This window comes from Onychostruthus taczanowskii, unplaced genomic scaffold (genome assembly GCF_017590055.1).
Source record: "Onychostruthus taczanowskii isolate IOZ18803 unplaced genomic scaffold, ASM1759005v1 scaffold25, whole genome shotgun sequence".
Taxonomy (NCBI): Eukaryota; Metazoa; Chordata; class Aves; order Passeriformes; family Passeridae; genus Onychostruthus; species Onychostruthus taczanowskii.
In genome coordinates, this window is record NW_024499796.1 from 9,674,996 (window position 1) to 9,701,457 (window position 26,462).

At 43.2% G+C, this 26,462-nt stretch overlaps 1 protein-coding gene and 1 long non-coding RNA gene across 13 annotated transcripts in view; one reads left to right on the forward strand and one right to left on the reverse strand.

Moving 5' to 3' along the window:
- The window catches only part of LOC121336837 (spermatid perinuclear RNA binding protein), a 58,999-nt gene that overhangs the window by 25,798 nt on the left and 6,739 nt on the right, over positions 1-26,462 (reverse strand). For 8 of the 12 annotated variants that reach the window (XR_005952823.1, XM_041406360.1, XM_041406355.1 and 5 more), the window contains 5 exons: positions 10,710-10,885; positions 8,431-8,648; positions 7,521-7,686; positions 5,664-5,808; positions 298-392 (listed from right to left, as the gene is read on the reverse strand). Coding sequence is in view for 11 of the 12 variants with exons in the window: in XM_041406360.1 (XP_041262294.1) it covers positions 298-392; positions 5,664-5,808; positions 7,521-7,686; positions 8,431-8,648; positions 10,710-10,712 (627 nt within the window). In the remaining variant the exon portion in view is untranslated. The remainder of the gene's footprint in view (positions 1-297; positions 393-5,663; positions 5,809-7,520; positions 7,687-8,430; positions 8,649-10,709; positions 10,886-26,462) is intronic. The other 4 variants (XM_041406356.1, XM_041406359.1, XM_041406361.1 and 1 more) reach the window with 3 other exon arrangements.
- The window catches only part of LOC121336843, a 45,909-nt gene that overhangs the window by 15,425 nt on the left and 4,022 nt on the right, over positions 1-26,462 (forward strand). The window contains exon 2 of the long non-coding RNA XR_005952824.1: positions 18,180-18,223. This is a non-coding gene — a long non-coding RNA (uncharacterized LOC121336843). The remainder of the gene's footprint in view (positions 1-18,179; positions 18,224-26,462) is intronic.

Consider the following 26,462-nt stretch of genomic DNA (forward strand, 5'->3'; position numbering starts at 1 on the left):
ACTTAATCAGCTTCATGCAAAATAAAAACACTTATATAAAAGTACACTTGAATTTAGAGAGATGTATAAAAAAGGCAGCGAAATGTCAAGATTGCTTTTGTAGCCTCATGACAACTCTGGACCAGCTGACTGTCTCCCTGTCACGTTTGCCCTCGCACAGTACAGCACTGGGTTGGAATTCTAGACCTTTGCTCTAGGAGGGACTAGTCAGAAATTAAAGAGGCATTAAAATTAAAACTGTCTCAAATAAAACCTCGCAAGGCTACAATAACAACAAGGTAAGAACAAAAAGCCAACCTGAAACCATTTGGCGTGCCGCAGAGACGCCAAGGCCTCCAGGCATTTCTGCCTGTCCAATAAGTCCGGAGGATCTTTCATCGCAACATTATCTACTGGTAAAAATGGGATAAAAAGAGACAGATACAATTTGACCAAGGGGTTTCTGTCACAATACAAAAAGAGCGGCAGCATCTCAATGAGATAATAAGACTCCCAGAATTTAAGTGCACGGTGTTATTTAATTTAAACGAGCCATTAAAGGTAGTAAATGTGCACGTGTGCAACAGAAGCAAAGGCATTCACTCCTTGTAAAATAATAGTAATAATAAAGATGGCCACTGCTACAGACAATCTGGGATCTTATTAAAAATGTAGAACACATTTCAGGGCAGAAAATAGCTCTATAGCACTTTTCTTTTTTTTCTTTTTTTTTTCTGTTGGGATGTATTGGGCTTTATTTTCCTCTTCTTCTTTGTGACTTTTATTCCACAAAGGTGGCACAGAATTTCAAAGCTTCTTTGGACAAGAGGAAGATATTCTCAGGGGGTAATAAAAAAAATGTAATAGGTAGAAAGTTAAATTACATCCATGCAATTGTTGAGAATTCCAAAGAAAAACATTGAATATATTTGAAATGCTACTGCATGAACAGTACTAGCCAGTATAATTCAATGAAAGAAATATACAGGAAATGCTAGTATGATACTTCAGTTTGTTTAGTCTTTCATATAACCAGAGCATATGAAAGAGTGGCTTTGGTAACTTCCAGGTCATTAATGTATTTGAGAGGAAGTGCCCTCGTATAAAAGCTTCCCAACAGCAACTGAAACCAACAGAGGAAATTCAAAGATGGATTTGAGAGACAAGACACTGATACTTTCTGTCCAGGTTTACACTTTTTTTGTCTTCCCCTCCCCTTTATCAACCAACTTGTAACAAACTGCTTTTAGCAGCCACATCCAGTTCTGTGTTAAGGGGAATTTTCTATCAGTCCATTCTTCTGTATTTATTTTACTTTAATCCAAAGGAGTTTGTAATATCCAGATTCTCTGGAAACTCTATAAAAAGGACAGTTTCTACATTTCTGTGAAATCATATTCTAGTTTTAGCTGATGTTGAGAACAATTGGAATAACGAAATGAATCCATGGCTTAACTAAAAACTTGAATATGACATTTTCCTATGAATACATAGTTACTCTTTACTTAAAAATAAATAATTTGGAAATGCACTCTTTTCATTATTTATAATGGTTAATTCTCCAGGTCTTCAGAGACCTTTTTCAGACATGAATGAAATACTAAATCCATTCCAAACTGAAAACTCTGCTAGATGAGCAAGACATCTAAATACCAGGACAAGTTACAAGGAAAAGGTACTATCAGTTTGTTAGTGCCATCTCCAAGGACTTTTTCATGGGTTCCTTTGAATGGGATTGGCTGCATAAGCAATTGCATCTTGAATGTTAAGGCTGCCTCTCCTCAGCCATTTCCTGGGAAGGTTACTCTGATAAAAGCACTTGATGGTTATGATGAATAAAAAAGCCCAAAGCAAAAAAAAAAAACAAAAAAAACCTACCAGTGTAAAACTGAACAGAACCAGTATCTTGTCTGACAGGTGATGGTTGCAGTTCACAGCTGCTGACTCAAGTGCTATAAGCTTATTTTCTAACCCCTGTGAACTTCACAGCAGATATTTGCATTGTTTGTTACTGCCTTCATCAACAGCATTCCAGGATTGGGATTAATCACTCCTCTTGTCTGCTTTGCAAATCAGTGTCCAAATGAAAGCTGCAAAGTCTCAAAGCTCTGGCTTTCTTTGAGCACAAAAGGTCACTTTGGAACACAAGATTTGCTTCTAAATTTCCTTTGCAGTTTAGTTGCTTTCAGGAGTGACATTTGTGGCACAGGATTACTCAACATCCATCTGGGTAGTTCTCTGAGAAAACTTCGCTGCAGACAATAGAAACATCTGCTTAAAGCTCAAGTATTGTATCAAACAAGTACTGTCAATGAATGATCAGAATCTTATTTTAAAACGTTAGAAATGGCAAAGGTGACTGACTGCAAAATCATTATTTGTTTTTGCAATGAACTGGGGTTCAGTGTTATATGAGGCTTTGCTAAAGAGTGCTGCAGCCATTGATAAAGTAAATTAATTTTTCATTTAAACTACAAACAGAATACATGTCACCTGTCATTCAGGTGAACCAAAAGCCTCCTGAGATATGTTTCAACAATTTAGAACCATACATTTTCTTACAGGATTAAGACCATTTTCCAAGGCCTAATTTACAAATATCTTGGAGAATTTTGCCAATTGCTTGTTCAGCCCCAGTGTCCTGATGTTGCAGTCTGCCAACTTTTGGGTGCAAGATTCTATTAAACAGCAAGATGAAGAGAACAGGCAGTGAAGAGGGCGAGCGGCTTGCAGCGGGCTCCCTTCAGACCCCCTCGGGAGAATGGCATGTTTCTTCATGCTCTGCCAGTCAGGAAAGTGAGACCAAATCAAAATTTTCCAATGGGAATGCAAAGCTTTCCTTTTTTCCTTGTAGTTTTAACAAGGGCAGTGATCCAAGGAGTTTAGTAAAGAGTAAATTCTAAAGCCCTGACGTTAGCTCACACTATGCAACGCAGAACCAATCCCTCAGGAATTCTCTCCCCACTGCTGCAGCATTCTCTTCACACAGGAGCTGCCAACTCCATTCATTTGAGCTGTACGAGGAGCCTTGTCTTCTCCAGAGAGGGGAGGGCAGGCTGGGGCTTGCTGCCCCTCCAGAGGCACTTGGCCCCTTGGGAGCATCACTGGCCGTGTCCTGCTCCAGGAGCTTCAGCCCCTTTGGTGAACCAGCTTGTTTGTAATTACAGAATTTGTTACTGTATGCTCAGTGACAGCAACTGGTTTTCAGGATACAAGGTTCTGGTCTGGAAAGCCCAATTTATATTTGATGCTGTGACTAAAAATTCAGTTTCTTAAGAAGTTTAAAATTTAAACTGATGCAAAATGCAGGCAAATTTAGGTGCTTGACTTCTCAACATGAGAAAGCAGAGCTTTATGGGTAGCTGTTTGTGAGAAACACCAAAATGCACACACACACTGGGCCACTATTTATTTTTGCTAAGGAGCAGCAAAAACAAATAGGACAAACACCACATCTTAAACATGAACACTTTTCCAAAGAGGTGGGGACTGAAGAGAAATCCAGGAATGTTTTTCGGTACATTCTGACATCAGGGCATGAAGGCACACACAGCATTCCTACAGAACAATGGGAGCACTGGTAACGAGGGCCGTTGGCCTGACCTGGGTTGTTAGAGGACAGATTAGTGCTAATCCCACCACAGAAACCTTGGTCAGTTTTCCACAGGCTCGGGCAGTCTGGGCCTATCTTACATGGAAGATGAAAGGCAAGTTCAGCAGCACTTTGAGCTCCTTCAGTCAAAAGAATGCATGGAGCCACCTGACAGGTTTTTAAAACTGCATAGGAAGTCTATTTACATTTGGTTGACACTGTTCAGTGGTAGTGAAAAAATACACCAGTGCTTTGGAGATCAAGGTGTTTTCAGCAGTTTTCTCCAATTATTCTCCCTATTCACTAGACATGAAACTTTTTTGGTCTGAATCTAAGTTATTCCAATCTGAATAGTTGGAAAGATTACAAAAAAAATGTATCCCTCCCAACTTACTTAGTGACATCTGCATCATGCTCCATATACCTTGAAAAGGAATATGATAAATGTCTCTGTTCTTTGTGATGAATCAATGCCAAGGAACCTGGACTGGAAAATGAGATCCGTGACCCTATTCCCTGTTCTCAGCAGCTTCACGGAATGACAGTGTATCACCACTTCAGGAGAAGTGGTAACACCATATTAAATTTTAAAAATATAGTAGAGACCTTTGAAAATATTTTAAGATACCGAAAAAAAAGAGACCACCTACGTTTTAAGCATGAGAAAGCATAAAAATTCCAACCCTCCTTTAGTTTGAGAAGAATTCAAAAATTCCTGGACTTTGCTGGCATTAAGCATCAATTTTTACAAGAAAATACTTGGGCAGAAGCCTCTGTGTAAAACCATATCCCCTGGTGGGAATCTCACAAATCCTTCACCATCGGAATTCGTCCTACCCTTCGGACTCTCTCATGAACATGGATGAGCTGCAGCAGCTCCAGGGCTGGTCTCAGCATCTTGTGGGAAGCTGAACAACTAAAGCAACATGCAGTTTATTTTTAATGGTCTTGGAAACAGCATTGTTGCTAATTTCAGAATAAACAGCCAGTGTAATGAAGGGATCTTTGCCATTCATCTGTTCTGTAAGATTTTTCTACATTCAACTGCTGCCAAAGTGGTACATGTCACTTGGAAAGGGATCCTTCCTGCCGTCGCCTCCAACAAAATGAGGAGAAACTGACCAACATTTCTCACCCCGTGGGTATTCCATGTGGGAGAGGGAGGAAGCAAAGGACTCGTGGCAAGTCTAGAAATGGGAAGAGAGCGACAGGGAGTTCCCTAGCCCACACGGGCCCAGCTGCCTCAGTTGTCATGACAGAGAGTGGCCAGTTGGTCAAAGGTCTGACATCATCCAGTGACAAAGTTTCTAGGGATAGGTTTGGGAAGCGGAAGCAGAAATTACTGAAAAGATTTAAAAAATACAACCAAGTGTGGCTACATTTGCTCTTCTCTATTGCTCACAGCCTGTTTCCAGCCTCACTGGTACCACAGGCACCATTCCTGCAGCACGGGCACAGCACTGTGTAGGACGCCGCGGTGAGGGAGAAGGAGTGGAAAGGACTAAGTGACAGTTTTCTAGAACTATTTTGCTCTAAGGACATGAGGTACAACGTTCAATTCAGAAGCAAAAGTGCTGTATCACAGCACCGTAACTTCAATTGTATCCCAGTTAGGAAATTCTTCAAGCCAGAAACATACATGTCATCAATCAACAAAAACTGAGGGCCAGGACGACACACTGGCGAGCTTTGCAGGAGAGGGCTTTTACATAAAGAGAAACATTTTTATGAGTTTTTCAAGAAACTATGAACCAATCCCACTTGACTGACTTAATTTGCAAACAAGACTGTGCAGCGCCAGGTGCTTAAGAATTAAATAGCAAGTCTGAAAGAAAGGAGAACTAAAATCTAATTGTATATCAGAGTTAACACTGCAGGAATATTGCTTGAAAGGAAAACGACACATATTTACATGAAATTTAAGTGACTGCTGTCTTTTTAAGGCACACATAATGTAACTCATGGTGGCAATAGCCAGTCTAGTCAATACATGATGCACAATTAAAAACCTGCTTGCCAATTAACCCTGTGCTGCACAGTCAGGACATTTAGCTAGAACAGTCTTAAAACCAAGTTAAAACGCTCTGTGTACCTCCTTCCTTCTTCTCTGCTTCATCTCGGATGAGAGGGGATGTGAGTATCACCTTCAAAGTGAGCTTGGGCTCCTTTGTGTTATGGATAACAATAGCTGCCTCATTTACATGCTCCTCCACCAGATACTTTTCTTCTGTAAGTTTCTGAAAGTCACCAAGAAAGATTTCAAGACTCTCCCAATCGACTGAAAAAGTGAAGAATCTGTGTATGTGCCTCAGCTAATGAGAAGGCTACAGGGCATTGCAGTAACAAAGGCAGCCTTGCCTCCCTCATTAAAAACAATTTAAAACATTTCTTTTGTAGCCAATGCTACAACTGCCTTACAGTTTGCTCCATTAACATGCACCGTGTCAGAGTTCTCTGCAGTGATCTCTCTGCAGGCCTTTCAGCCACCCTGTGGGACCTCTCTCACCCTCCAGAAGCACAAGGGCAGGCACAGAGGGCTCAGAGGCCTCCAGGCACCCCTTCTGTGCAGAGCCTGCTCAGCACACCCGTGGTCAGGATGTCTGCTCCGAGCCCTTCCCTGCTGCAGTCTGCTCTGCAGCTCCTTTATTGCTGGGATGAAAATGGCTGAGCACCTGCTCACCATGAGCCTTCAATCAGCAGAGCAGAAGCTCCTGAGTGTCTGAGCCTCGCTTGTTCCTTTTGTCCACTAAACCTTCCTTCACCTACAGCATCTGATCCCTCTGCAGAGCCTCTCCTTGTCTTCCATGCCCACAACAGTTGGTGCATTTCACAAGTCAGAGTCTTCTTCCCTCATCTTTTCTGTAATCCCTCACAGTCCTTCCCCACAGGATCTTACCTGCCTGTCCCTTGAATTTATTCAGTCTTCACATATTTTAATTATGTCTATTCTTTAATTTTATCTCACTTTTTTTGAAGCACATAATTAATTTTTCTTCTCACTTTCAGCCCTCCTCATTTCATGCCTCACTACAAGGTTTATTCTTTAATACTCAATACATCTCTATCATTTTCAAACAAGTAAAATTTACTCTTTACTACTCAAAAGATCCTTTGCATTTTTAGCTATGGATAGGGCCACATCTCCAGGAACAACATTAGCCCATTAAAACAAGCCCTTTGTGTGACAAAATTAATGGTGAGAACTAACAGCTGTCAAAAATGGTAAAACGGGGGGAGAAAAGCTGATCAGAAGAAAAGCAGATTTTTTTGGTTGTGGTTTGTAGAGGGGCACTTGCAGTGGAACATTTGAGGGCAGTTCCTTGGCACCAGTGTTGGTGAGTCTGGAAGCTGGACTGATTGCTCAGCCTCAGAAGTATCCCTAAACAAGCTGCAACTGCTGCCCACTGGATAACAGCATTGGAATTAAGTAGCCATAAATAAAAAAAAAAGTGAGGTCATGATTAACATGAGCCCAAATGAGTGACCACCTAAAGTGACATGTTCTCACCTTGGCAGCACAGAGGGGTTTATGTGGGAACAGCCCAAGCAAAGCAGCTGCAATGGGGAACTGCAGGTTCAGGCAGGGGACAACAACAGGGACTCAGGGACACACTTGAGCAGGAAAGATTTCTGCAGTTCAGCTGATGTTGGGTGGCCCAGAGCACCCAAACCCACCCTGGGTTAGTTGCACACACAGAGGTCAGCTGCCCTCCGGGAACTGACAGCACAAACAGGAGTAGGGCAACAACAGCAGGAAGAGGTTACATTTGTGAGTAAGGACTTCATGTCACCACACTAAACATGTCACATGCCCCAGATGCCCTCCTAGATTCAGAGTATATTCCTTTACATCACTTGTCTTTCTTGTTGGAACAAATTCCAGCCTTTCCCCAAACAGCCCTTGCAGTGCTATCAGCCATTGTGGGAGGACTGCTGCAAATGAACTCACCTGAATTTGAGCTGGGAGATTGTCTTTAACGATACATAACAAGGTTTTTGTGGGTTTTTCTTTGCACATGAGAACCAGCTCCAGATCCATGTCATCTTTGATCAGCAAGCCCTTTGCAACCAAGCCAATTCTCATAACGCCACACAACGTCCGACCACCTTGATCCCTGGAAATGAAACAGTTTAGGGTAATTAAAGGGGATTTTGCTCTCCAGCTACAGTTTAGGGGAACCTTTCAGAGTCACAGTAAAGAATTTTCAAAGCAACATAGGGACACTTAATTTTTGAGTGCTGAGAAAAAAGACTGTGACAAAAGCCAGTTTTATAGACTAGGACTGTTTAAAAGCCTGGAGTAAAATGCAAGAAATGCTTCTTTGACAGGCCAGCACCAGCTCTTTTCTCATCCAGTTGTCTGCAAAGCATTTACTGCACACTTGGGATTATTTTTTTATAAAAAATCAGCATCTGTGTGGGGCTGAGTTGCCAGCTGGGGTTAAACCATGGCAATAATGGGAAGTAATGGAGGCTTAGGAAACTGTTTGCTGGATTATCAAAACTTTTTTTTGTATCAGACTGCAGGAGCCCCCAGGCACATGGCTGTCGATTTGCAGTGGTGTGTTCCAGGGAATTGTATTTGCTTAAAACTGCTGAAAGGTTTGTCTGCTAAATGCAACTTCACAACATCACAGTAAAATAAGCAAAGAAATAGAGAGCAACTGCTGCCCACACTGGGCTTATTGCCATTCCCTGCACTCCCCCCACGTGCTCCCACATCAAGAAGTCCAAATATATCCCCCTCCTTCTATGAACATTCATCTGCAGCAGACCCAGGTAACACTACCACTCTTATTTGGAGGAAAGGAGCCATTGAGGGCAGCACAGGGACACGTTGTGAGCTGAGCTTCACTCACTTGGCAGAGCCTTCTGCAGCTTCCTCCTTGGCTTCCACATCACCCTCACACTTTGCAGACTTGTTCTTTTCATCCATCCAGTCAGAGACATGCTTAAGGGCACATTCTACTGTTGAGACCATGTTCTGGACAGCTTCAAGCTCCTCTGGAGATGGATAAATGGTTGAATGTTTCACCATTACGTGGCGGTCATCGTTAGCAAAAGATCGGATCGATCTCTGTTGCGGAGTGGGAAACAGGAGGAAAGAGAAGAAAGTTACTGGAGCATTGATAGGACATTGCCTGAACGGGAATCCTGCCTGGCAGGGAGGCTGCAGACTGGGCATAGCCTGAGGAAAGGAGGGCAGGAGAGAGGACTCCTGTTCTGTAAAAGGCATTGATATTTTCCAAATGCAATTTTGCATATTCTGGAAGTGCTGAATACAGCAGCCACCCCTCCTCTGTTTATGGCAGGAACCAGAGCAGCACACACCAGGGAACAGGCAGTCAAAGAGCCAATCCCTCACAGCTTTGCTGCTGCTGCAGATGAAGTCACAGGCAGTACAGAACTGTGAGAGGCTCAGCCACTGTGCAGGGATTTGCAAAGGCATGAATGAAGATGAGAATAAACATACACCGTAAGAGGCTGAAATTTCTTTTTTAAAAACATTCAAATGAATAGGAAGATATTAGAGTGCTAATTAAAAAAGCCTGCAGTGAAGTTCAGAGTCCTGAGTGATACTGCTGAGGGAGGTAAACTTCACTAGTTGGGTAACCTGTGCTAGGAAGTTTTGGGTTTGCTGCAGACGATTCAGGTGAGACATTTTTGATCTAAACAGTGCCCCAGACCAGCTGTGATCACAGCACAGACCTGTGGCAGGGGCAGCAATAAGTCTTGGTCTCTAAGACACATCAGCCACTGCTGAAAGCCTCCCAGAACACAATCACCAACCAAAGCCCTCTGTTCCTCCTACACGTTAAGCACCTTAATTAGGTGTCATTTTCACCCCTTCTTCATGGGTTTGTAGCTGTACCCACTCCTAGGGACACAAAGGGCCTCTGAACAACCTCACAGGCCTCCAGGCTGGATCCTTATTAAGGAACCATCCATGATCTCCTGGTTTACTGCACTCCCTGAGTCTCTTCCATTGAAGGTCATGACATCATTCCCTTCCTAATTTTTGTGTTCCTACCCAGATGGATAATTTGGGCAGTAACAATTCATCTGTCAGGGGCTGGTTTTATCCCCTGCAGTTTGATAGGCTGCAGAGTGCTTCCAGGAGGTCCCTCTTGTGGTTATCCACAACATGGATACAGCCGGGCTGCGGGAAACGGCCGAGCTGCATTTACAACTCACCCACCATCTTCTGCCTTCCAAAATGTCACAGCACTGGAGCAGAAACAAACTGGTAATTCCTAATGATGAGACATGTTTTGTTTTCTAATGAAGAAGGGCTGACAAGATCAACTCCTCATCACAGTTCAGGCCAAAAAGAATGACAGAGTGGGACGCTATTTAAAATATATTAACAACTCTGCTTTGCAAAGAGTTCTTTCTCCCTTTCCCTCTGTAACTGGTAGAAGTCTTGGTTTAGGTCTTTTTCTTAAATATAAACACACAGCCTACCTGCAGCAACCAGCCACACAAATGCTAGCAACTGTGTTTAAAATTTATTGCATTTATTCTCATTTCCATTCTCTCAGTAATAACCTTAGAGGGCTTAAAAATATATAAATATATTTAAACTGCTCTCCACTCATATTGTTCAGCAACTGAGTAGGTTTATTCCTATTCTATTTGCAGCCAAACCCAGGCAAATGAGGAGTGACTCCTCACTTAAACCATACCCAGCACACTTGGTACACACATTTCATCTGCACTGCCACAAAGTGTGTACAGAGGCACCTGCAATCACACACACACGTGAATGATCAAAACTTGCTTTTGTGAGGTAGAGGTGGAAAGGGAACGTGAGCATTTGGTAATGAAATTTGCGAGTTCAAGGTCACTGGTGCTGTTTGCTACAGCCTGCTAATGCCAGTTTTATTAGAAAACCTTATGAGCATCCCCTTCGTTCGTATTTAATAATTCATGTACTGCAGGCTCACAAGAACACTCTTTGGCTTTAAGAGGCTGACAATACATCAAACCCCACTTGCTCTGCTCAAAGCACACAGTACCATCCCTCAGTTAGTGCAAGGTCAGAAAATCCCCTCTCTCGGGTTTGATCAGGCCCCATGCAAGCCTGGCAGCAGAAAACACTTTTAATGCACCCCTGTGAAAGACAACAAATACCTACCATGGTTTGTTAGTGTTTCAGCTCTCTCTCCCTCCCTTTCTCCTTTTCCCTCCTCCTTGGTGTCTTTGCTAAGCACTGTTTTGCCTGACAGAACCTCTTCATAAGCCTCTCAGTCCCTTGACAGCTCAAGAGTTCATACAGCCAAGGTGCTCTGCGAGTCACTTTCTCTAATTCACCTGCAAAAAGAGAGAAACAACTTGAAATCAGCAGTGATGGTGGTTGATTCCAGAAGTGCTGGATGCAGCACATGAGGCAAACCACTGCTCAGAGCACCCCAGCTTCCAGATGGGACAGTCACTGATCCATTTATATCTGAGCAAACAGATGTCACTGTGGAAAGCAACTTTTTTGTGATGTGCCCACACACATGTAACGGCTTTCCCGTGCCAGTTAGAGCTGATCCCAGGGACATTTGGCAGGCACCTGGCAATCCCAGCTTCTGGGATGAGGAAGACAGGAAATCCAACATGGCAAACATGCTCCATGTGAAACCAGCTCACAAAGTCTCTATTTTTGTGTCGCACGCATGTTAGGAATTAAATCCACTACATTTAATTACCAGAAGGTAATTCTCTGTGGAAATCCTCAGTGCAGCCCTCAATCCTGCACAAGAACCAAGGCCTTAGGTTGCAATAACTGCAAGTTGTTATTTAAAGGCAGACAAGCACATTCTAACAAACTGCAGACGTCAGACTTGTGAGGAGCTGAAATCACCCACACCGCCTGTGCTGCCCATGCACTCCCTTTCCCAGCACTCAGCATGGAAAAGATCCTGCAAGAGCAGCCTTCTTGTACTAAACTGGGAAACAACACCAGCACTGGCACCACAAAACTGCAAAGAAATGCTCTGTGAGAGAGAAGAGCAGATGAACAGAGCAGGTAATTTGAGAGAGGGAAGCATAAGCTCACTGCACAGCAAAACACTCCTGTCCTTGCAGAAAATTCCTGTTTTCCTTTCTCTACACATATTGTTGCATCAGCTCTCCAGCAACATTTTGAAGCAACTGGAAACCCAGTCAGTAAATTTCTGCAGATTGAGACACACACACACACACACACACACAGTTTTCTTTTCTTCTGTATGCTGAACCCCTTCTCCAGCAACACTTTGCATATTGTGTGTCAGAGAAGCCTGACATTGTTAGAAATTAAAAGCATGTTTGGCAACAGCAGAGGGATAGGTGAGATGACATGAAAGCTGAGGAGATACTTAAACCTGTGATGTGACAGGGAATAATTAAAATGTTGCATCCCACAGAGATTTGAATGTGACAGAAAAGGTAACAGCAGATCCTGCCTCCCTATTTCCCTGGTTAGGAACAAATAAAGGAGGTTTACAGGACCAGTAGCTTTGGCAGCAAGGGCCTGATAGTTGATAGCTGTTTGTAAGTCACATCACTGAACTGAGGGTGCAGAACTGGGTATAACAAAAAGCCAGACAAGAACACTGTGCAGGGACCTGTCTGTTCCAGCAGCTGAAAATTGCCAAGGAAGAAACCCCAAGAGAGTTAAGTGCAGTCATACTAAAAATACTTGGGAAAAGCAAGCTAATGAAAACGCTGACTGACCCACTTCTCATCACAGAGGCTCTGTGCCCACCAAGGCTTATGAACACTACCAAACTGCTTCCCAGAAGCAATCAGCAAAGGGGGTGTTCTTAAGAGATCCTGGAAGTCAGACAGGGGCAGCTGGGAGGAAAACTAAGCAAAGATCACTGCTTTGGCAGTATTTATTTTGTGAACTAGTCATAGCTCCTCCACACTCAACAGCCTTTCACCATCTCCAGAACCAGCCAGACTCTTTACAAGGTCGTTTTGCTTTGTAATAATATTAACTTGAGTCAGCAAATAGCAAACTAGAGAGACTTTTATGAGACACATTTCTAGATCATCTGTTTGAAATTATTTCTCTCTCCAAACTGAATTCCAGCTATCTTCACCTACTCTTCTTCCCTGTCACTCCCACATTTCACATTTTTGGTTTGTTATCTTCTGTGGTAGCTGTAACTTGGCAGTTCCAGGCAGAGAGAAGGACACTGGAATGTGTTGCTGACTTCAGCATATGCCCAGTACAATGTCTCCAGCCTCCCTCCCAAGACTCCTGCAAGCTGTTGCTTATCAGCTCACCCAGGCTGTGGCAAGCAGATGGCCAAGATAGGTGGCTGAGCAAGTTCTGGTGCTCACTAAGTGCTGAGCAGCTGCTGTCCAGAGGGCAAGGCTGCAAACACTCACTCCTCAGGGGCAGCCCTGCCTGTGCTGGGTGCTTCTCAGGGTCCTGAAAAATCCCAAACAGGCTGGAAATGAATGTGTCACAGCCACAATGGGGGTGAATCTCTGCTGGGCTGATGAAAACACCAACACCTCTCCATACTCTGCCCTAGGTGCTTGAAGCAGTGACCTGCTTTCTTGTTTTAAAGACAAGCAGAGGTTGTTGGATGGAGGTATTTATGAGCTTTTTACCTCCTCTTTTTTTCAGCAGTGTGTGGCTGAAGTCAGGGCACAGACGGATTAATTACAAAAGGATCTTTATTATAAAATTCAGAGAGTTGGAAAAAAATCCTGAAAATTGAGTCAAAGCTGATGCACGATGTCTTCCAAGTCATTAACATCCTACGAATATTTCAGAAACACGCATAGGAGTGAAACCCTAATTTAGTTCAGACTTTGAGAAAACATTTTCAACAAAAGCATTAAACAGGAGGGAGTTTACTATAAAAGTACAGACACAATATACAGAATAAAGTACATTTGACAGCACACAGAATTAAATTAAGGAAAACCAAAATCAAATCTGCTCCAACCATATGGACTAAGGCAGCATAACATAGCTCAGCACCAAATACATCAGAAAGCATTATGTGAAGTGAACAGCAATTCCATAAATCCAACAGCCTCATTCCACAACCAGACTATAGCAGCATATTTGCTCTTGCATCCTCAGGGAAGTAACAGTTGATGCTCGGACTAAAAAGCACAATATTTAATTGTGTGGCTGTTTTACCTAGGGGCAGCCACCCTCACTTGCAAGGAGACTTGTACAGGAAGCTCCTTGCACCACTGAGACCTTGGTGACCTTGAAAAAGTCACTACTGCTCTGCATCATGTGCCCCTAAAGTGTAAAACCAGAGTAAATAATCTCTGTCTCCAAACCAGGTCACAGTGGAGCCGCGCAGAGTCTGCAGTGTGGTTTAAAATCACTGGGGATTTGACACATTAGAAATGTTATTAAAACACCATGACAGTGGAGCAACGTTTCCATTAAACATCCCATCCTTCACAGAGGAAGTTTATGCTTTGGCTCAAGACAAGCAAAAAGAATTTCAGATGAGGCTTTTGTAGTAGGAGATATTCCTGCATCTGCAGCTGCATTCCCAGGGGACAGACAGTTAAACAGCCAGGGGTGATGAATATGCTCAGCTACTTCCCAGTGCCTGTGAACAGGGAGGTGAAAAGGGAGGAGAAACAGGTACTTGCATTCCATGGAAACTGAAATACCAGAATTAGAGTGCTCTGAGCCTCCAGAAAGGAGACATGAACTGTGTCTGGCACTCCAGCATCCCCTTGCACAGAAGGGTTACTGGTGCCACAGAGGAGATTGGGGTCACTGGGCACCAGAGCTCCAAACCCCTCACTTCAGTGAGCTGCTCTCCAGGCTCCTGGCCAGGCCAAGTAGAACACCATGAAAATTGGTTTAAAATGCTCCATCAAGAAGGCACACGCTAACAATATTCAGCTGAAGCATTAAAACACCCTCCACCTTCCAAATCTACCCCGACACCAGTGTCTGCCATGGGAAACTGCACTTTGCAGTGTGCAGCACCCTGAGAACAGACAGAGTTTATACTGACAGGGCAGCAAGAACAATAGAGGTTGCTAATAACAAAGCAATGAGTATCTAACACAGCCCGAGGTGTATCACACGCAATAACAGAAAATAACTGGAATTTATACCGGTTTTTGTTACCTTCAAAAGTCAGAGTGAGAGGTTTGCAACTTCAGTTTGGAAGTTTATTTTAGCCTCTGCTTTGCATTCAGGAGACAGGTAATTTTTCATCACACCACACAAAGTGCTGCTGAAAATATGTTGTGTTTTTCTGCAGTATAATTTTATTGCTGGCCTTCTGCCAAGAGTCTTTCTGGCAGCATCTCCCACAGTTGGAAACTGTGTATCTGGGTCAGAAAAGACAAGCCGCTTTTCAGAACAGCTCAATACATTTGGCAGAGATGCTGATATTGTAATTGAACTCTTTCAGCAACTCTCTTTATGATGTACCCAGACACCAAACAAAACAAGATCTGCAGTGTTGATTAATGTCAAAATAACTGACAGAGAAATATCAAAATAGTTTTCCTTCACGTTAAAAGTATCAACAAACCAGGGGGGAACAGATAAGAAATACAATTCATGAGGATTCAGAGAGGAGCACAGGGCAGAGAAATCTGCAAAATATGACTGACCTGTGCCTTGTGCAGATATTCACTATTTAAAATCCCAGCTCCTTGTATGGAACTTCCCCTTCCCCACACAAAGAGAAATCCTGGCCACTCAGAGCCCCAGCCCTGTAACACTGGGACACATATTTCACAAGGCTCAGACTGTTTCCAACAGTATGCTCAGCATCCAGGTTCACCTGGAGACTGTGTATTCAGAGGAGTTTTATTATTTTCCATGTAATGCATTTCCTGGCAAAGTTGCATCTGGGATAACCTTTAGAAGGCTGGAATTTTCCATCCAAATGAATAATTACAAAGCAACACTATAGTTAGAAGCTGAAAAGGTACTTCCTCTGGCAAACTCTTACACTTCATACAACAAATACTGGAGTCTGGGATTACTCCTGCCTGTTCAGTTCTCATAATATTTCAGTCAAAGGCTCCTGTGCTCAGAGATCTCTTGGGAGCAGCCCCTGCCAGGCACCCCCACACCCAGCTCTAAGTGCCAAAGACAGGATAGGCACAAACTCAATAACCAGATCTGGAACCACAGCACATGTAACCATCAGCAGAGAGAAATCAAAGTCACCTTCCAGGCTCCAGAGCTCTGACAGTGCAAGGAGCACAGCTGCCCACTTGTCAGCGTGCAGGAAGCTGCTGGAGAGCTCCTGGAGAGAATCCATCTGTGCCAAGGCAGGACCCTCGGGTCAGAGATGCAACTGAAAATCAGTGAACACATGGAGCCCCCTCCACTGTGGAGTGAGGAATGAAAGAAGAGCCAAAATCACACTGGTGCAGTAATTAAAGAAGTTGAAGAATCGAAGGCAAGCAATTGCTTAATCTAAATTAATGCATTAAGGTAAAGGAAACAGGGATGTGCAGAGTGTAGCTCATATTTTTAGCTCCTGGAAAGAAGGTGAAAAGATGGTCTAAGGGGAAATCATTACCAGCCTAACAGGAAGGTTAAAAAAGGAACAACAGAGGCACTGTGTGAGCACATATGCAATCATTTGAGGAAAAAAATGCTCTGTTTCAGATAGAATCACACCATCCAGTCTCAGAAAGAAACAGACATTAGTAGAAATAACTGCAGCTATTGAACTACAATGTATAAGATAGATAAGAGTTTTGGAAAGAATATAAATCCTCTTGGGATTGAACCTACTACAGACTCCTGAGAACAGGAAGGTATTCACCACACTCACCAGGTGGTCTTCAGAGCAGCACACCAGCTGCAGACCTCAAGGTATTTTTTACATCAATGTTTTACATCTCCCTCTAGATTTTTATCTGGCTTCACATTCCCTGAAACCTGTACAACCCCCAGCAGAGCCAGGGCTACAGAGGGTCTCTAATGAAATAATTTTGAAATTGCCTTCACCTCCTGGTATGGGTGTCAAGATGCAAGACTGACTAGAGAGAGACCAAGTGCAAAAAGTTTTAAAAACTGGCTGCTGACACTTAAATAACAAATTGACACATGAACAGTTTAATGTTTTTCCTGTTCAAACAGTAAGAAATACGCAAAACTGAATTGCCTGTAAAACCGAGCACTGCAGAAGACAAAATATCTTAAAGGGTGCATTTCTTGGCAGGTGTCTTAAATAAAAAGTTACAGATTAGATAGTACATAAATAATGAATAGCAAAGTATTCATTTGAGACAAGGCAGAAACCACCACTGGATTCTCAATGTCTCAATATCTGTGAAACACTGAACTGATTTGTGACTTGAGACACCCTAATGTTGCACTCCTGCTTTCCTGGCTAAACTGGTCAAAGGAAACATGAAAGTACTTTGCAGTCATAATGTGACATCCACACTCAAAATCATCTGAAATTCTTAACTCAGACTGCATTCATTTACAGTTGAAAAATTAACTAAATTAATAACAGAATTATATTACACTGAAATGACACTCACCATCTGCAATGTCATTTTCCCAGAGACAGAGCTGGTTTAAGCAAAATTCTGGATCTGTGCCTGAAATGACATCACATTCTCCAAAAGAGAATCACAGCTCTACCTCCTCCACCCAGTTTGTGCCATGCTGGGTCCTCACCACGCCAGCCCTGTCCTGCATCACACCCCAGCACTAAAGCCTTGCACATCTCCTGACTCCCAGACTCCCCACAATCCTGGATTTGCGAGCCCTGCCTTTACCTGCACGGCTTTCACTGGTCAGAAACCACCACAGGAAACAGCCACGACGTTGAGGAGATTCAGAACAGGGACAAGCCTTCCCCAGCACCCTTCAGCTTCACTGAAATAGCTGCAGTGCCCCAGTTTCTTTGCTGCTGTGATTCATATCCCATAGAATGTGGGATTCTGCAGGTGGACCCGAGCTGCAGCCCAGGGACTCAGCCAGGACGGCGGAGCTGCCGCCAAGGAGGGAAAGGCACACTCATGGAAAGGCTGGAGAGCATGGCATTCCCTCTGGGTTGGCAATAAATAAAATACAATTTCAACAAGAAGAAGGAGGCTGGTGCCCAAACTGTCCTGCAGGAACACTGGATCTGCTTGTATTGGTGGTTTGCACTTTCCATCAGTTCCATGAGGCAAACACTGGCTCTCAGTCTGTCCCTGCTCTGCAGCCCAGGCTAAAGCACATCCTGGGAGTTAGCAAGAGCAAAGAGAAAAGCAACATGGATTCTAAAGCTCTGGTTATAAACAAAGCAAATTTAGTAATTCTTACAAAGAACACAATGCAAATACGTGTTTGACAGTTGTGTTTTCCCAGTGTTTACATGAAGTGTCAAAGCATTAAGAAGTTTTTAAGAATAAATGCTCTCCTGACTAAAATTTCAGCAACCCTAAACGGTGCAGTTTAAGGAAGTTTCTCCCCAGAATTTCTTCCCTTATGTCAATTATACAGACCCTGTGTTTGCAGTGTTGCAAACCCCCTTGGTTACTGTGCCTGGCTGCCTTTCAGCCAGTTTAAACATTCATGACTCTCCCCAGAAATGCATTTTCTAGTATGTCAGTCTTGCTGCCTCAGTGACTTTCTTTTTTTTTTTTTTTTTTTTTTTAATTAAAGAGAGAAGATTTAAAAGGATTTGGAATGGAAGATCACTAGACTCTGTGAGTATTGTGTAAAAAGCTCTTGTGCTCCCAGCCAGTGCACATCCTCCATCAGACTTCTCCCATGTTTTACTTCCACTCTGACTCCTGAACAAGCCCAGGATAATTTTCTACTTCCTGACTAATTGGTTGTTTTGTCAAAGAACACATTGTCCAAGTTTCTGGGTTACTAAAAGCTTAAGGTTTTAAGTGTTTTTTCTTGCCATCTCTTGCACATCCAACTACATTATTTTAAAGTTGATCCAGCATCACAACATGCAATGCCACAGGAAGGTCTGAAACAGAATTTGGAACTAAAATCTTGGGCTGTTTGGGGAACAAATTTGGCTCTTTTGAGACCAAACCAAATTTGGTTCTTCAGAACCCAGCACCCATTCAAGAGAGAGCACTGGGTTTGTCTCTGGGGAAGGGTACCCTGGCATCCATTTTCAGCCTCAGAACACAATTATTTGCTTCAAGTGCATTATAACCCTACCAAAAGATTTGAATTAGGTTACTTAGGCATGAAAGCTGGCAACAATATCCATCAAAGTAAAACCCCACACCAGCCTGAGATGGCAGAGGAAGAACTGTCATTTGTGACCAAGCCCACCATTTGCCTTGGACAGGATCTTGTAGTAGGAAGTCCCAGCTTAGCTAAGAGAAAGAAAAAGACCCACAAACATATTTAGAGATGTACAGAATTAGTAAATAAAAACAAAAGTCCTATTTCCCTGGAAAACCATGAGTCTAAAAATATTTTAGATGGCTCAATCCAGCATGCTCTTGCCCAGCAGATCTCCACTGCACGCAGGTGCTGTCAGATCTGCCAACTTCACTTACAAAACTCATCTATTATTCCCCTCTACAGTTCACACAGCACAGTACAGCCATGGAAATGAAAAAAAGGATGACTTTAGCAGGGACCATCACTGGTGGAAATGCTCAGTTTGTAGACCACAAGCTAGGTTACAAAATTAATTTCTCAGCCTAAGTTCTATATATTAGTCTGATCCTTAGGAACATCCTGAGATGAGTAATGAATTCCACAGCCTTTTTTTGTTTGCTTATTTTTAAGAGGTCACTGAAATTAAAAAAAAAAAAAAGTTAAATTAGGCATCTGTAATACTGTATTCTCCAGTATGTTTGGAGAACAGGACTGTGCTAAGTAATTGATCTCAAACTTGAAAAGCTACAGTTAATCTTTTTTTATCTTTTGAATTTCAAATAAAATCCGAGGGGGAGAAAAAGGAGCTCCCAGGATAAACTCCCTAGTCCCAGGAGGATGGTGTTTTTAAACCACAGACACAACCTAGCTGGTTTGGCCTCTTCCTTTACATTTCCTACAGGGCTAGGAATTAGTTTAATTTCTCTTTATAAATAGTGATGTCATCTCCATCCTGCCACTCACAAGAGCACCAAAGACACTTCCAGCTCTTCATTTGCAAAAGAAACTTCCTCAGCCTTTGCATTCTCCACCAGACATCACACCCCATCCTCCCACCAGCATGGAGCAACCAATCTCTGAACAGCAAAACAGGATCAGCATCTTGGCAGGCACCACACTTGCCAGGAGCCCAGGAACTCCCTGGGCAGGTCAGGAGCCCCTTGGGCAGGTCAATAACCCCCTGGGCATGTCAGGAACCCCCTGGGCAGGTCAGGAACCCCTTGGGCAGGTCAGTAACCCCTTGGGCATGTCAGGAACCCCCTGGGCAGGTCAGGAACCCCTTGGCCAGGTCAGGAACCCCTTGGGCAGGTCACTAACCCCCTGGGCAGGTCAATAACCCCCTGGGCAGGTCAGGAACCCCCTGGGCAGGTCAGGAACCCCTTGGCCAGGTCAGGAACCCCTTGGCCAGGTCAGGAACCCCCTGGGCAGGTCAGGAAGCCCCTGGGCAGGTCAGGAAGCCCCAGCCAGGCTGGCACACACACGGAGCTGTGGCACAGCTGCTGCAGCTCCTGGAGCAGGGGCAAACCCCACTTTGTCTGGGAGGAACAAACAGCCTGGCCAATCAATAGCAGCATTCCAAGTGCTCTCAGCCTTGCAGAGACATCAGCTCTCAACAACAGAACTCTCTCTCCCCAAAGCTCCTTTCAGACACTAGAGCTGCTAAAAGTAACACTTGGAATTACTGTCCAGGGAAAGAGCAGAGAAAAACAATCAAAGTTAGTTTATTTTGGGCCATTAGCTGCAATTTGTGTCTGGCCACTTCAGTTCCCCCAATAACAGGAAACCTGCTGTGCCTAAATGCAACACTGATGGGGTTTATTTTATTTCTCAAAAGGAGTTGCACTTGGGAAGCCACAACCTGTCAGGGTAGGAGAGCACACGGTTCCAGATGCAGAGGCAGGATCAAAACCAGGATTAGAAACCAGCTGCCACAGACTGAGGGAGCTCTCCTCAGGTGGGCAGAGCTAGAAACCCTTTCATCCCTCAGTCCAGATTACAGTGTAAATGTTTTTATTGCCTGCTTAGCCACCTGTGGAAATCTGTGTCCATGTCAACACCACCATTATAATGAACTCTCAAAAAAAACTGCCTGGTTTTCAGTCCAAAACTATACTTTTAGTGATATAAGAATATCAGATTATAATACCATCAATCTATCTTATTCCACAGTTAAACAGAATTCATCTTTATAACCTGTTGTTTCTGTTAGTGAAAATAATCCTTTTTTTTTTAAAAAAAAAAAGTACATAAGTACTTTGTGCACTGAAAAAGCACTTGGTTCTGCTGGTTTATGAGTTCTTCACTTTGCACAGCTCCTCTGTTGTGGAAACAAAAGTCCTTGTATTGGGATTTCTCAGTGATATTTGCAAACTCCTACACTTGCTGTAACAGGGTGTTCAGAAACAGTTCTTACTGGCCTGGGAAAGTTAGGTCATTATTTATTAACTGCAGAAATACACTGAAGAAAACAATAACAAGGTAAAAGAACATTCTTGCCAAGGCTTGTTGCTTGTTTTGACAGAAACAGAAAGTAGTAAAACCTAGCTAACACCTTTTCACTGAGCATTTTGCTCCAAACATTTATCATTCACACTCTGCAGGACCAGGAACAGAACAGCAGAACCACCAGTGCAACACTGTCAACATAAGGAAAGGCTGTCCCTGAAATTCAATGGACAAATATTACCAGGCAATTTCATGCTTTACCAACACAAAATCCAGAAGTTAAATTTAGAAGCATGATTTCTGCAGACATTCAGATGTTTCTGTTCTAAATTTTCCAGAAATTGCAAATTAAAACTTGGCAGGCTTTAAAGTAACCCAGCACGTGTCTTGTGCAATCCAAATCATGGTCAGTCCTATTACTCTGCAAAACTGTTGGGAAAAAAAAAAAAAAATCATGCCTTTCACCACATGGTTTCAGACAAATGACAGAGACATTCAGTTTATCTCTGTGCTAAGAATGAAACTTAAGTACTGTTTTTTCCTCTTGGAATACTGCCATGAAAGTTAAAAGCTAACAGAGGAACCAACGTTCTGCCCACTGAAGGAGAAGCACAGTTTGGTGAATAACACCACTTACAGAGCTGCATCCAAGTGGCTGTGGCCAATTTTTCCCAATTACCATGGGGAGAATATACTGCATCTCTAGACTGATCTCATTCCTAAACACTGCAATGAGATATCAAAGCATGCAGGTGTCGCCAAGGTGCTTTGTGGAACTGTCAAACCCTGCAGAATTTCTGCAGCCACTCAAGAGATAAAGCATGTTTTTCAACACCACAAAGAGTAATTGAATGAAACAGCTCAGAGGTAACAAAACAAAGAAATCTTGGAAATTATTTCTCTGTCTCCCAGAAACCAGACAGGACTGCCCATCCTCCTCTTGCTAACCTGGGGGAGATGGCCACCTCCATGCTGGACTTTAAAGGAGACTGAAAAAACATTACTCCATCTTTTCTATTTTGATTGCATTTATCAAGTTTCAATGTACTTTTATTAGGAAAAAAAAGCCAAAATCGGACCTTAGATACTCAAGAGTTTTACAACTCTTCAAAGATCACTTCTCTAATTGCTGTGATAGGTGTGCTGTGGTGTTTGCATGGGGAAGAGACCCCACTGCTCAAAAATTCAAGTGACTTGCCCAGGGCCACAGTAACTCAGTGGTAGCATTGGAACAATGTAATTTTTTCATTTACTACACACACCAAGCATGGAGCATCCTCTTCCCTTTCTAGCTTTCCACCTCCTTAGGCTTCATGAGTTTCATTTGAACAGACACTGCATTCCTGGCTGCTTTTGTTATTCAATCTCTCTTGCAGGATCATGGGTTCCTCACAGGCCAGCTTGGCAAACTGTCCCAGGAAACTGCTTGACAACAATTACCTGTCCATTCATGAGAGTCAAATTAGCAATTCAGTATCTGAATATGGTATGATTAAACTCAGGGACCTAATTCACAGTGTGTCCTACTTTCAGGCATCAAATTTTTTGAGCACTGTGCTCTTTTGAAAGTCAAACTGACGAGGACTCAGGAACCTTGTGTCTTTTTCAAAAGAGGCCAATGGAGCCCCTCTTTTGTCAGGTAGCAGGACACACACAGTCTGTTCTCAGGAAGAACAGAAGCCAAAAAAACAAGAACACTTCAGAAGGCTATCGAGGGACCTGAGCCAGTGTGCAAGACAAGGGGAAGCTTTGCAGCAGCTCCTCAGCACGAGCACTCTGCACACCACATTCCAGCACATCGGTGGCTTTGAAGGAAAAACCCAAAGGCTCTCTTTGCCACTTGCTTTTTCTAAAGCTCCAGCTGACATAGGAGTGGGCTCTGGAGGAGAAGGGAGTTTCTTCTTCTCTCTCTTAAAAAACCAACAGAATAACTAGTCAAAACCCAGCTTTCACATTAGATACTGAGTGACCATCTAAAACACCTAAAATCAGATGTAAAGGATGGACAGGGTCTGAGAGCATCTCTCTTACAAACCAGGAAAACCACTGGGAACTCCCAGATGATCAGGAGTGCATGGCTTCCCCTGCCTGCACCCAAACCACACCCTCAAACGAGATCCCTTTGGACTGCTCCACATTGAGCTCCAGCCATCCAAAAGCAGTTTGTAACTCCTGTGAGTTCTTTCAGGATGGCTACTTTATTCTTTTCAGGAGATATTTCAAACTCTGTTAGAATATTGTCAGGTACATCGATCACCTAGTCCAACTGTAACAAGAGGAGCACAAATAATGGAAGCAGAGCAAGGGAAAGAAAGGAGAGGGGAAGTACAGTAAATCCTCAACTCTTCAGCTCTCTGCCAAAATTCAGTCTTCTATAGACTGTGCATGAGACTTGCTACTGTGCTGTGTGATGAGGGCAAAGAGAACTCATTGAGACAAGGTGCACCTGCTAAAACTGGCACTAAAACCAGGCAGCTACTGCAAATCAGTGGTGCCCAGCACCAGCAGAAAGCAAGTCTTTGTTCTTCTGGCACAAGAGGACTCCTTTACTGCGAGTACCACATACAGATCAAACATTTATAAGCAAGAGAAAAGCTAGCCAAGGGATTTGTATTAAAATAAAGATTGCAGATCGCAGTGTGAAAGAAACAGGGAACGTACCAGTGAGTCCCATGCCCAGCCAAGCTCTCCCAGAGCAGCCCTTCCTCTGAAGGAGAGCTGCAAGGAGACAGCCTGAGCCAACAGTTTCTACAGCAACTGCAGAAGCACCAGTTCAATGATATTCAAACCCTGCAGTAACTGCAGAGGCATCCGTAAATGGATACTCCAGAAGCAATATTTGACAGTGTCCCCTGGATCCTCTGCCTCCCTGGGCAATCCATTGATCCCCATCAGCTCCGTTCAGCTGTGGAGTTGCCCATTTCTCTGCAAATGCTTCTGAATCCTCTTTGCCCTTAATAGTCTTTCAGCACACTTGCTCCTCTTCAAAACTTCATGGAACAGCCACCAGAGAGTTTTGTAGACACAGTGCTGGAAGGATGAGTGCCCTCATCCTGCAAGGGAGAGACCAATGCATCCATGTGTGGTGCTGCTGCAACTCCTCAGGGAGGGTGGAATGCTGTTATGACAGTGGCACTGGGGCTGCTGCACCACTAAAAGCACACTTGGAAGCATCTCAAAGGGAACCAAAACAGAGGCCAGTTACCACCCAACTGCACAGAAAGAGCAGATCCATTTGTAACGTGGCTGTTTTAACACTCATGTAGAAGCCATATTAAAGAACACAAAATATTTCACCCATACACTTGCTAAGTTCTCACCTAAGAATTGTCATTTACTGAAGGATGTTTAGGGCAGGACATCTCTTATTTCCCTTGTAAGAATCTGCTGTAATAAATCACAGCACCTCAACAGTCACAGCTTCATCAGTTCCATTTTGCAGGAAGTTTTCCATAAGTCTGCAGTGTTACTTTGGATCACAGTAAAACTTGGCATGAAGCTCAGGCTCCTGACCCGCAGCAAAAAGTTAAACAAAATTGCTCGTTTGTTTTTAAAAGGGCCAGGAGGTTTCCAGTTTCAGGCTCCTCAGTGTTTGGGGTGGAAGGGAACAGTACCTACAGTCACAACTCAGGGACATTCAGTATTCATTCTCTGCACAGAATGGGCTTGATCAGAGACCTGTCAAAGATGCACTTTGTAAGCTGCTCTGTCTGTTAGTTTATTCCATAAGGCCACATCCACAAACCCAGGTTTTTGGTCAAGAGATCACTACTTAAATAGTACTGACTCCCAACTACCTGCTTTAAAAAATATCCTTTATCTCCTGAGCTAACAAAAGGAAAATTACTGAATTCCCTGAAAGATAAAACAGACCATATGAATATATTCAGTGTAAAAGGCAATCTCATTCCCACACTAATGGTAGGAGAAAAGAAATATGAAAGCAAAAATATTTTGGTTTTATCTTCATGCCTTTTATCATGATTTATCCAAACAGCACCATCACTGTGATTGTGACAGTTGTTATTTCTAAAACACGAAGAACTATGAAATCTTAAGTAGAAAAGCATCTTATGAGTTGTTAAAGTATAAGCATGCAAAGATGACTTCTGGATCAAATATATTCCTTAGCAGGCCAGTTTTGAAGGAATAAAGACTGCCATTCCAGACAGTCATCTTCTAACACAAATTAAAATTTTAGAAGTAATTTATTTAGCAACTATAAACAGCGTCAGATTCCACAAAATTTGCTAAGACTGAAAATTCAACCAAATTTTTAAAATTGTCAAAAACCTCCCAGTTACAGGAGGTTCTTATGTGCCTCCAAGGTGGGAGTCATGATTCTTTTCTCTTACACAAATTTAGACAACTGTGTTCTCTCTTCAGCCTTCTGGCCATCTGTAGAGATGAGGAGGTGTGTACAGATGTGGGCTCAGAGCAGAACAAGCTACTTCTCTGAGCTCATATTTTTGGCAGTCACCAATTTCACCCTCACCCACCAGAAGCAAAGAAGTTATCGGTTTTGTCTCCCCGCCCTTTTCCCAGTATTTGCCTTTCTTCCTGGCTTTTCTAGAACACTTGTCACCATATTTACCAGACTACATTTATTACTGGTTTTAAAATAACAGTTTTTGCGAGACAGGAAAACATTTCAGATCTTTACAGGGGGAACTTCAGACACGAAGAAATGAAATTGTGCGGTCAGTCCGCAGCAGAATCTGAAAAGAGGCCAAATGCTGCCCTAATCAATACTTGCAGGTTAATTGCCAGACATTCTTCACTGGAACACAGTGTTGCTCAGTGCCTGCTGTTGAAGAGTTTTACCCATTTCCAGTTTTGGAAGCAGTGCTCCCAGTTCTCCTACGCCCCATCCCCACATAGCACACTCTGCAGTTCAGCCCCGGTGATGCTCTTTAAGGTCACCCAAATGGCACAGCTGAGCACTTGAAAGGAACAGATTAAGTCTCTGCATGATTGAAGACTTGGAGAGCATGACTGGGTAACCAAAGAAGCCCTAATCTATTTGCCAAGTCCAATTACCTAGCCATCGAATCAAGAGATCATGAAGCATTAGGACATGGAATAACTGCTCACCAAACTGTTTTAGCTCTCTGAAAAGATGACAGTCACTGAGAGCCTATGACATGGAAAAGGCATCCTTCAAAGCAGAGGTGGGGAGAAATCAGTTCTTGGACATTTATGTTTTCCCCTTATCTTCTCTTGAGCTATACCAGCTATCAGAGTAAAGGGGAAGAGATTGGGATTGGAAGAGCAGTCCAGTCAGAGAGTAGGAATCCAAATGTTCTGAGTCTCTGTGTCTGTTTCCTTGAAATCCCATCAAGTATCCTACTTAAAGACCCATGTTTG